Genomic DNA, 12,547 nt, shown 5'->3' with positions numbered 1-12,547 from the left:
ATGGACAAGAGGCTAAGTGAGAGATTTCCATCTCCTCGGCCTTCTGGACCCGTTCCTAGTTTTGCTTACAAATCTTGATGCAAAATAGTGATCTAAATATTGGTCTGTATAATTGGCCTTACGGTAAATAGAAGGAAAAAGAAATCCACAATGTTGGGGCAAAACAAACTACATGTGGCTGAAGCAGCCATATTGTGGACCTTCCAGAGAAAGCATATTTGACCTCCAGGATGGCTGTAATCATTCTGCACATAGGTGACAAGATCCCTCTGTAAGTGGGTACATTTGTAGATCCTCTGCTGGATCCTTGCGACTGTTTGGTGCAGTAAATATGCCGCATGTATCCAAGTGGTAGTAGAAAATACCTTAAAAAAAGCACAAGAGTACATTGTACCCAATTATGGGCAATAAGCTTATAATACCGAGTATGATATTTCACTATAGTGACTAGTATACGGAATAGAAGCATAAGAACGCACTAAATGTTCTACCCCATGCGCCGGCAGAACAGATCTTTTTCTCTAAGACTGCGGCCAACACACACCAGCACTTCTGGGCGTCATATATGTGGCATAGACTGATATTCTGTTCAGTTTGGTTGGGTGACATGAATAATCTAGGGTAGTTTCTGGGAGCACAAGAGCTTTTAATATTCACAAACTAGAATAGATCGCAGCAACAACGCCATACACACCAGTCTCCTTAATGCTTGTGACCAAAAACGGTTTGAACTTGACATTACTATGCTGATGTAGTGTTCATTAATCTCTCATACCGGCTAGTGAGATGCATATAGCTGTATACCCTGGAGGGAAATATGGAAGCCAGCGGCCCTGATCTGACCTGTGCGTATTACCAGCATCTGTATGAACTTAGTCTATAGAGAGCCTATATAAAGACTTCTGAATGTACCAGAACAGCATGTGTGAAGAAACCAGCTTTTATCAGCGTAGCCTGTCTGTTAATCCTCGCCCAGATGCTTCTTCCATTCACATAAAATCTCCAACATAAAAATAAAATGTCTACGATTTTAAATAAAGTGTCTTCTTTTAAATTTGTACATCTTTTTTGTATATTTATAGCAAATCAATGCAGAGTTCTCTATAAATGCTCATTAGCTGTAGCGGATTACCAGGTCACTGCCTTCTCTTTTCAGCATGGGTGGATTTAGGGTTGCCACCTTATACAGCCTGTATGAGTTGTGCATTTTGGCTGAATATTAACTCCAGACTGTACTTTTTGGGTATTAACAATCAGGGCAAATTTTTGTGTGCTCATTTATTCCTTTCCTCCCTATATGCTTCTTGTTTACATCAATATACTATAGAGGATAACAGGAAGAGGCTTGTGATTGGGGTCTCCTTTATCAGGGTGGGTGCTCTGCTAAGGTAGGATGCATGCCAGGGTTATATTAAGTTTTATTGTGAATATAGTGTAAAGCCAGCATTAGGCTAACTTCACCCAGGTGAACGTGATATCACGCTCACCAACATGAAACTTCCTACAGATGCGAGGCGCTTATGTTAAAACCACCGCACATCACTTGACAGCCATGGCAGAGGATCCGTGAGTTTCTTCCATTGTTTCAATGGGGGAAGCCTTACATTGCACTCGTGTGCATCTAGCATGTCGTGCAATGCAGCTGCCAGTCCCATTGACAAGAATGGGCAATATGAGGGCACACCCAAAGATAGCATGTGCTGCGAGACGGGAAATGATCACTTATATGTATGACTTGTGTGCACCTAGCCTGTGCTGCTATGCTGCCAGCGGCCCCATTCAAAAGAATGGGGTACACATTTGTGCATCCCGCAATACATAAGTCTGACGGGATTTTCTCGCCTGTGTGAAGCCAGCCTTAGGCCCCATGTCCCATGTTCATGGGCATGCACGGTGGAATCCTACAGCAGTTTCCACCCGTGCCCACAGCCATTAGGCCAAAGACGACAGCATAAGCACCTGTCCAGACCCTGCGGGTCTGCCCTCCACTGTGGACCGATCTTCTTTCTTCAACACGGCGAATGTGCTCAGCGTACAGCACAAGGACAGCTGCGGGTGCGCTGCATGTCTGTACGGCTCCCATCGACTTCAATGGGAGCTGTCTGCGTGGGAAATCCGCAGGAAAATGAAGCATGCTGCAATTTCTACCCGCTCGCTGGTTAAAAAAAAACAAAACACATCAGCATGCATTTATTTGCCCTGCAGATGTTAATGCATCTCTATGGGATTCTGGAGCTGCAGATCTCCCGCCCAGGAGACACGCAGAGATTTTATTATTAAAATCCACATGTGTGCAGTGGGTCTTAGGGTGCATTTAGATGTTAAAAAATTACCTAAAAGTAGTTTTTCTACTGAAATTTGAAGCAGATCATGGCAAAAAAAAAAAAAAAAGACCTCCAGAACTGGCAAGGGTAAATACACTCTAATACACATAAAAAGTAAATGTGATTTTGGGGGCATAACTTCACAGCATGTCTGGAAGCCTCAGAAAGACAAAGACTCACTGTAAGGGCGATTCATATTTGTGATAAGTATATTTCACAAGTTAACTGCAAAATCGGCACGCCTCACATACAGATTACATTTTGATGTCCGCATCTTCCTACTCCATTCTTGACTCTCAGGCCTGCACTTCTCAGGCTACTAAATGTGTCCCGCGCGCTGCTGCCTCGACTGCTGGAATCTCACGCCCAGAATAAATCCTGCACTTGACCTATTCCTGCTGCTGACATTCCTAGGGAAGGGCAGCCTGGCAATATACGAGGACCCTCAAGTAATGTGACTGAGCGCTGGCCATTTTTTTTCTATCTGCATTAGATTTGCTAAAATATATACATATGCTTTAGAAACAGACGTTTATGTAATGAATCTGCTGCATGTGACCTTATGCACCCAATTTCATTTTTTCAAAATATAAGAAGCCTTGTGAGAGCAGAGAGTCTGTTCTTGTTTGCAAGGCTGAACCAGTGCACCTAGGAGACGTTTCTGACGTTTCAATAGAAAAACCTCCATATGAAATTGGAAGCACAAGCAGGTAATTGTTAAACCCCATTGCCCAAATGTTCATGGCGTTTCTAAGGCTAGTTTCACACAGATGATATCGGGCTTTGAAACTCGATATTGCGCTCGCCAAACTGCGATTTCCATCTGCACTTGCTTCAGTTTGTCTTTTTTAAATTGTGGTGCCCAGAACTGGACGCAGTATTCCAGATGAGGTCTGACTAAGGAAGAGTAGAGGGGGATAATAACCTCACATGATCTAGACTCTATACTTCTCTTAATACATGCCAGTTTGTATTGAGCTGCTGCATCATACTGTTGACTCATGTTCAGTCTGTGACATATTAGTATACCAAAGTCTTTTTTTTATGTATGTGTTTTTCCAGTCCAGATGTAGTACTTTACATCAAATACCTTGTATACAAAAGGACAACCCCTCCAATATTTTAAAAACAGAGTGCGATCAAATTGTCCTTGCTACATTCTGTACATACAGCAGATTCTACCAGCAGAAGTGGGCTGCCACTGAGGAAGCGAACGCAATACAAGGACCACTACAAAAGCTGAAAAAAATGAATCTGTTTTTAAAGTTCTTTGCACCACCAACTGTAAGCTATGGTGCTATTAAGTGTCCGAGAATGATGGATCTTCCCTTTGGTTTGACATGAAACAAATGAATGACCATCCATGCCACAGTTATGCTTAACTGTAAAGAAAATTGTGCATTTTCTTCATCTCTTGGTGCCCAATTCAGGCATAGGTTTTACCCCTGAATGCTTCTAAAACCACAGGTGGTCCCTGCAGGTATCAGAAGACCAGTCCATTGCAGGTCCTAAAACTAGGCTTGCGAGGATGCTGGATGGCCTCCTGGGGAATATGCTACAACCGTCCTCCAATAAAGCACACATAGCTTTCCTAGTTATTAGACTCTAACCACTTCGTACAAAATGCCCAAGAAAATCCTATAAAATGTGTTTGCCCTTAAAAAGTGGAAAACAAGACGAAGGAACACACAAGCAGCTTAGGAGTAACACCCATCTTAGGGCCTCATTGGCAGGATGCACACTTGTAAAATAAAGGAACAGACTTACCATGGACATTTTTCCTGGGTTAGGTCACTCCAAAGTAATCAGTATTCAAACCAGACACTCACCCACATCTCTCGCATACAACATGGTCTGCATTTCCTAATTCAACACTCAGATGTCACAAAGGAATTGTAAACTGCCCCATGATTCCAATTAACAAGAGAACTCTGAGGCCTTACACACATGCATATACATAACAAGTGGGAGATTCAGACAATGCCTTTTGCCGTTCCTTGTATGCTCTAGGACAGGACTGAGGTTCTTACGTACCATATGCCGTACCACTTTTTGCAAGTGACTAAATTCCTTTTTGCTTTTTTTTAGATGTTTTGCTATACTCCCTGCTAAGTCACAGTACCGCACCCTTGAAACTACATAACATGTGGCCGGGTGTTCTACTAACTAGCAGCTGCATGTGTTAACAAGTCACATTTTATGATGGTGGTTGTGCCCATGAATGCCATTACATTTAATAGTGATGCTCCGCACCCAACTCTATAGGGTTTTGGGAAACTGAAAACAAAAGCAAAATAAGCCACTTAGGTACATCAGTGTGGGACAGCTGGGCAAACAGACATTACTATAGGTGTTGACTCCTGAACTACAAATCCATCCACATACTCATTGCCAATTTTTACATCACAGCATAACTTGGCAGGCTTGCCATTCGGAAAGCTGGGAAGTTTTGGTGTCAAACACTTGGAAGATGTGATTTTGATTACTACACCTAATCAAAAATAAACTATATACTTTTGTGGTTTTTTTTTAATTAGGGGGAAATGGACCTGGACAAGTGACACAAGCAGGCTATAAATAAAGCCTTTCTTTTTTTACATAATTATAGGTCTTTTTTTAACAATTAAAAGCTCATCACAAATGAGCGACACACATATAAAACACTTTATTCCCTGGTGGATCATTGCTGTGATATAGAGGGTTTCAATACACCCATAAGAACATTATAGTGCAATTGTCATTTCATTTATTTTTCTGTCTAAAAAGCGATTTTAAGACTTTTTCTGAAATATTTAATAGTTTCAGGCTACATTTAACTGAAAAAAAAATCACTCAAGTGCTCCGCCCCCCCCCCCTCCCCCTTGTACAGCTATGTGGCGGAGGACTATTGCTAGAGAAAATCTGTCTTCAACTGCATAGCTGAATACAGCCCCTGAGCATGGACGGCTCCTTCACTGCATCACTCTTCAGGGCACAAAAAGCTTTTATTTTTTAAACATGGTTTTAACCCTTTCTAATCCACTGTCTGACGTCTGAAGACATTCTGATTGAAGGCTGTACAGCTCTGATGTCGGAAGATGTCCGGCAGGGTATTCTTACTGTATATTACTGGCTGCTCTGTTGTCGGGGGGCCTCACCAGCAGGTCCCATACGGCTGTACTGGCCAGCGGATGGCGTCACTGTATAATGGCAGAAAGTGAAAGCCCCTTAGGAAACCATGAATCCAAAATTGGCATTGCAAAGGGTTGATCCTTGCAATGACTTCAGTTCCCTCTGCATGGTTATCTAATCTCTCTGACTAGCTGTGAAGGGCAGCTGTGTTCAGAGAGAAGAGAACAACTTCAATTCCTTCTGTACCTTAGGAGCCTAAAAGCCAGATCTTATTTCCCTTTCTCAATGATAATCGTCCCGTGTAAATCGTTCAAATTCCCACGCTCTGGCGAGAATCTGAATGATAATCATCCCGTGTAAACGCAGCGAATAAATGAGAATTGTTCAGTCATTCAGTTTCTGCATGCATAAAACAGAATGACTGATTGTTTAGTGTAAACAGCAGTCGTTTACTTTTAAACAACTGTCCGTTTACTGTGAATGGAGGCTGGTGGGAAAAGAACGATCCCCGACACGCTCCGCCTCCATGCCAACAGAAGAGTGAGCGATGCCAGTGATACTCCCTCACTCCTGTGCCGTTACACAGAAGTGAGCATCACTGGGACGACCCGTCGGGCATAGTTTGCCTGACAACTCGTCCAGTGTAAAGGGACCATTAAAGTGGTATTCCTGTGTTGGCTTTTCATAGCCAAGATAGGAAACCACTACCTATCACCTAGCTGGAGTCCATGGTAAGAGTTGAGCAATTAAGCTGCACTCTTTCCATAACACTCATTTACGTGAATGGAAACATTGTAGCACAATGTGCTACGCTATTTCGATTGCTCCCATTCACTTCAATGAGAGCTACAGAAAGAGTGCAACACTAAGCGCTCCTCTCTTTTTGACAGATGGTTGGAACAGAGCTTCTGGGCTTTCCCATCTCGGACATGAAAATGCCCCTTTAAAATCTCCAGAGAAGTGCCCAAACAATTGAGAAGTCTGCATATGCACAATAAAGGAGCCATTAGTATTCACGGTCTACATTCAGCTATGCAGCTGAAGACGGATTACCCCTAGCAACTCTCCTCAGCCACATAGCTGAATAGGAATAATGGCAGTACTTCAAGAGTGATTTTAAATTAAAAGCAGCCTGAATCTGAAAAAGTCATTAGATTAGAAAAAAATAAAATAAATGACAATTACGCTTATAGCTCAGAAGTAGCGATATATACAGTGATCCATCCAAATAAAGTATCGGATTAAAAAAAAAAAGGCAATCTATCCAGCTATGAAGTTCAACACCAGTTAGAAGTCAGTTGGTCATTCAGAGAAAATAAAATGAAGATTCTTCTGTTTTACAACACAAATCATTGCAGCAAAATGTTTTCTTCATGTATCAGATCATCTCTGGATTTGCAGATATTAGAACCCAAGTACAGGTCCAAGGGGCTTCACAAAAACCAGCTATGGATCTTTAATGGCGGCTGTAACTGCACCCCTGAGAGGGCCAGAATGTACATACATAGTATAAATAGGATCTGTGGGGATCATTTCACAATAAAAAAAAGCAGAGCAGAACAGCTCAAGTGTCTATAAGGATCACTATAAGAACAGAGATCAGTTCTTGTACTTTCCCTTCTTCACTGGAAGTTGACCCGTGGCTTCTAGATACTTGGTGACCAATTCCTCCTGGGTGCGAGGTAAACAAGGTTGGTATTTGAGGTACTCCATTGTGTATTCACCCTTTCCCTAAAAACAAAAAAGCCAGGATTGTATTAGAGCATGAAGATGGGATCTACACACATACAAAAAGATCCCTACATGAAAACAGCCTTATTAAAACACATCCTACTTTCTGTAAGTGAGGGCAGTTCATTAACGGTTGGGAGGGATACTTTGATATAAAAAGTTGCGAAACCGACGGGAATTAAAGCTGCCTGATAGAGGACTGAAACAAAACCTCATGCTACTATATTGTTCATATTAGGGGCCCTAGACCTTTAAGGCACTGAGCAGTAAAGGCAAAATAACTGACATATTAGATGTAAAGGTTCAATCCTACTGCCAAGATTTTGGTGAATGGTATCTATTGAGCAGCATATTTGTTTACACCCCCCTTTACAGCTGATGTCATATATAGTATATACATTATATTAAAGTCAATTTACTAATCCAAATAGGAAAGATGGAACAATACCTCTGCAGCGCCACCTATTGGAAGGCAGCATTCCTGCAAGTCAATGTCAATGTCACTACTGCACACTGATGAAACACTTGTCTGTGTATGGTATTCTGGCTTTTAGTTTTCAATTCCCAGTCATTGTTATAAGGTTTATGTAAAGAGTCTGCTATTGACTTGCAGGAATGCTGCCTTCCAATAGGTGGCGCTGCAAAGGTATTGTTCCATCTTTCCTATTTGGATTGGTAAATTGACTTTAATATAATGTATATACTATATATGACAAAGTCAATTTACACGCTGCAAAACTTCCTCCCACCTCCCTTCTCCGGCCGCTGTCATTGGCTCCCATAGGAGCCCATGCAGTGGTTTACGTATTCCTGCCCAAATAGTTCCAGGACTATCTTTCGGGCCCAACGTAAAAACGCCCAGCGCTATATTGGCCAGCCAGGCGTTTTTACGTCGTAGGAATACGGCTATGTGATCTGATGCATTAGAATCCAATGCATCAGATCACAGCGCACATCGGCCGACCGTGAAAACAGCGGGCCAATATACGCTCGTGTGAAAGAGGCCTTTGGTGTAGATTTCACCCGTTCAATTTGAATTAAACTGAAGGGGTGCAATCTACTGCAGATGTACCCCAAAATCTGCAGCAAATCAGCTACATGTGAATGCATCCGTGATCTAAGCCATACAGATGAATCCCTTTTAGTGTTGCAGCATCCACTGATAAAGGTATGTATGGTGGCCTCCTGAATGTTCCCTGACAGCAGATGCCTCAGAAAACAAGGACTGGGCATTTTGAATTTTTAAGGATGCTTTCATTGTGGATTTTGGGGCGAACCCACACCAAAATATGTCGATTTTGACGAGGCTTTTATACTGCAGAAAATCTGCACCAATATTGCTAGCACGTTAAGGTACTTTCACATTTATGTGCTTTGTGGTGTAAGCCTATACCAAAGATGTTTGTCAGCAGCTTGTCTGCCTTTTAAACTCATGTATGTATAATGCAAAGTATGCATGTTTATGGGGAGGTCAGAAAACATAGCTGTGGGCGAGAGAGCATTCAGCCAACAGCCATCACAGGTGTACGGCATAAGCTATAGCATTCTATGATCATATAGGATGCCGGCTAGAACCTGCACCCAAATCCACTATGGATTAATAAGATGCATTGATCTGACTTGGTATCCGGTAGCACTTTACAGAAATATCTAATTAGGAGAAATGCTATGACAGCTCTTAATACACTTAGCAGCACATACCTCTGTGCCGGAGCGCAGCTCATTTGCATAACCAAACATATCATTGAGGGGAACCTAAAGAAAAAAAGAATAAACATACAACAATGTAATGCCAAGCATTATGGATGGTAGAGCACCACAACCAGTTTGATTCTATGCGGTGGCTGCATTTATTGACATAAAAACAAAAATTTATGTAAAAAACATGTTTTATCGTGCTGCCAGCAGAACGTTGATGAAATGCAAAAAAAAAAGTTATAGTTCACGAAAAAATACTTACTTGTATCATCATCAAAGTAATGGATTATTTCATATGGGGATAGAGGTCAAATTTAAGGTGCTTTTACACACAACAATTAGCTTTCGGATTCCCACGATCCAGCAAGAATCTGAATGTATCGTTCAGTGTAAATGCATGCAGCGACTGGACGACAAATGAGAAGTTGTTCGGCATTCAGTTTCTGCATGCAGTGACCTGTACGACGTACCGTTCCATCTTAGGCCTCATGTCCACGGATAAAATCAGGCACACTACGGATTCTCCATGGAGAATCTGCAGCGGGTCCCTCCTGCCCCGCGGACATGAGGCATTAAAATAACAATTACTCACCTCCCGCACGCTCCGGATCTTCCCTTCTTCGCGGCTTGATCTCTTCGTCGCGGCCGGATCTTTCTTCGGCCCGGCGGATGTGAACGGCACGCTGGCTGCGTGCCGCGCGCATGCGCAGGGCACATCCAGCGGCCCGAAGAAAGAAGATCCGGCCGCGACGGAGAGAAGATCAAGCCGCGAAGAAGGGAAGATCCCGAGCGTCCGGAGCAGGTGAGTAATTCTGATTTTAGGTCTCCCGCAGGAGACCCGCACCTAAATGGAGCATGTCCATTTTTTTTCATGCTCCATATTTTTTTTAAATTCCCTTTTATTGACCATATTTATCTACCTGCGGGTGGTCAATGCATCCCTTTGGGGTGCGGATCCGTGTGCAGGAGAAGAGTTAAAATCCGCTGCAGATTTTAATTCTTCTTTTCCCCGTGGACATGAGGCCTAAACAGGCAGTCGATCATTTATGAACAACTGCTTACTGTGAATAAAGGTGGGTGGGTCTGAACAATCCCCAGCCGCCCGCCTCCACCCAGTCAGCAATGCGCATTCCCATGTAAACGCACAGGAGTGATCATCGCTGGGACCACCTGTTGGGCATCTGTTGCCCCATCAGATTGTCCCGTGTAAAAGCACCCTTAGAGGAATGATATTTTGTAAAAACCCATGCATTTGCATAGTACTGGCATTCACACCAAAAATCTTCAACAAACTCCCTTCAGAGGACCATTCCTGCTTTTTCCAAAGAAGAATGAATGCGACAAGTCCACCACAAGTTCAGTGTGTTTATGCAGCTCTAATGCTTCCTGAAACGGCTGCTACCGAATACATATATATTGATATAATCAGGCCTCATGTCCACGGGCGGGTCGGATTCAGTGCCCACAGCTGGTGACCCCTGCGTACCGGCATCCACGCATACCTCACTACTTTCCGTTTGCTGTACTGTGCATGGTCCTCATGGCGCGCCGTCGGACAACGCAGAACAGATTTATTTATTTTTTTAAATTTCCTGCGGTATCCGCAGGCTGTCCGCAGTGCCAGCTGCAGATGGGCCACAGATCGGACAGCTTCCACTGACTTTAATGGAAGCAGTCTGTGCAGGAACTGCACTGAAATGGAGCATGCTGCAATTCACCATCAGGACCAAAAGGTCTGCAAAACAAATCTGCATGCTTTAATTCCAGTACAGACGTCCACGCTTCCCTATGGGGGCTCGAATTGGAATTCATATCTGCCCGTTGACATGACTTCTGGAATCTTCATTGCGAGCATTCCCTCATGTCAGTGTGTGACCACATGAAATTTTAATGCTTATCTGTAAAGTTTCAAAAAGTCAGCATTATAAAAACTGGTTCAATGCAGTTCTTGGCAGAACATGAACCGTGACTGTTAGTAAAGTGGAGATGGAAGTCATGATGGATAACAGCAGGCTTGTTTTTAGAAGGGGAAAAATTCAAATGATAAACATATATTATGAAATTCCTGATACATAAATACATTTAAAAAGGTACACTAAACATAGAATATGGACGAAAAAAACTAATTCCTCCCTTCATCTCAGTTGATCATGTTTTGTATTACAATTACAGTGTTTCCCCCAAAACAAGACCCTATCTTATATTAACTTTTGCCCTAAAAGTGGCATAGGGTCTTATACTCCCCTAGCAGGTGCCGTCTGGGTCCCATTGAATAGCTATGATTGGTTCTTGAACGCCGCCTCAGCCAATCATAGCCTGCGCTTGATGAACCAATCAGAGCAAAGGCTATTCAAGCCTTGTCACCAGCAAGAGATGATCTGTCGGCACTGACAAATACACTGGAAGCCTGAAGGAGTGCCAGAGACCATTGGAAGGGACACAGACTGTGCCTGCTAGGAGAGTATTGCTTTTTTTATGTAGTGTAGCTAGGGTTTATTTTTGGGGGAAGGGCTTATATTTCAAGAATCAGGGTAGGGTTGATCATCAGGGTAGGTCTTTTTTTCAGAGAAACACCGTATATAAAGAAATTTCTGTTTAAGGAGATCAGCCATATCCCCCTCCTCCTCTGCACTATCCGGTGTCGGACTGTAAGACAACTGCATAAAGCAGAAGCCTCCCCCCCCCCCCCCCCCCGCTGCCCTGTCTGCAGTAGAACAAAAGCATCCTCTAGTAAGCCCGACCCCTAAACCAGGTCTCCAGCCAAAAATGAAACAAATTAGCAGGAGATCAATCCCGTGTTGCAGGATTTCTACAAGACTGTTTATTTCAGGGACATGCAAAGAGCGCTGAAGATTGGCAAACTGCGTGAGCAAAATTTTCTCATATTTACTTTTATTATTCATTTCTAGTTTGGCGTCCTTTTAATTGTGGGGCTACATGGAGACAGGCAACGCACAGTATCCCCTGCACTGCTGACGTGGCTCCATAGTTAAAATTGGACAGTTGAGCTACAAAAAGTATCCATGTAGCCCAAGCTTAAAGGTTGAATAAACGTACACCTCCATGTTCACTATAGATCACTATCTGTGCAGACAGAATCAGAAGGATATTTAAGGGTCACAAACTTCTCAAATACATAGCAAAGGTAACTACAAATACAGATTTGATCAATATATCTAGAAGGCACCAAAGCTACGGTCACAGCACAGGATTACCAGGACAGGTCTTAAAGGGTGTGTGTGAAAATCTAGTATAAGGATCTCCTTAATGTACTTACATTGCAATAAAGTGTGAAGTAGTCCTCAGACCCGTCTTGACCAACAATCACTCCGTGTCTCCGGTTAATCCCAGCAATCACAAGACCTTGGAATTCATTAGGTGCAACTACCTCAACAGACATTATTGGCTCCAGGATGGTAACAGTTGTTTGCTGAAAAGCTGGTACAAAGCAAAATGAAAGTTACAGTTCAGCTGTACAAAAAAAATAAATAAAAATTCCTTGTTCCCCAAAATTGTGTTAAAGGACCACTCTGGTGATCTTTAAAAAAAATTCATTCTCAAATGTAGCTAGTCCACTCGGTATATATAAGGGAGATGGTGTTACCTTGGTTAGTTATTCCATTCTATATGAAACTCCTGGCCTCTTTCTCCTCAGATGGTCATGTGATCTCAATTCTAACTAG

At 42.7% G+C, this 12,547-nt stretch overlaps 1 protein-coding gene across 1 annotated transcript in view; it reads right to left on the bottom strand.

Moving 5' to 3' along the window:
* Positions 1-4,835: 4,835 nt before the first annotated feature.
* GFM1 (G elongation factor mitochondrial 1) overlaps positions 4,836-12,547 on the bottom strand; it is a 39,924-nt gene continuing 32,212 nt past the window's right edge. The window contains exons 16-18 of the mRNA XM_066600389.1: positions 12,142-12,302; positions 8,868-8,921; positions 4,836-7,166 (exon numbers count right to left, since the gene is read on the bottom strand). Of these exons, the coding sequence (XP_066456486.1) occupies positions 7,035-7,166; positions 8,868-8,921; positions 12,142-12,302 (347 nt within the window). The 3' untranslated portion in view covers positions 4,836-7,034. The remainder of the gene's footprint in view (positions 7,167-8,867; positions 8,922-12,141; positions 12,303-12,547) is intronic.

The sequence above is a fragment of the Eleutherodactylus coqui genome, chromosome 1, assembly GCF_035609145.1.
Source record: "Eleutherodactylus coqui strain aEleCoq1 chromosome 1, aEleCoq1.hap1, whole genome shotgun sequence".
NCBI classification, from domain to species: Eukaryota; Metazoa; Chordata; class Amphibia; order Anura; family Eleutherodactylidae; genus Eleutherodactylus; species Eleutherodactylus coqui.
This window is presented reverse-complemented; position numbering and strand designations above follow the sequence as displayed.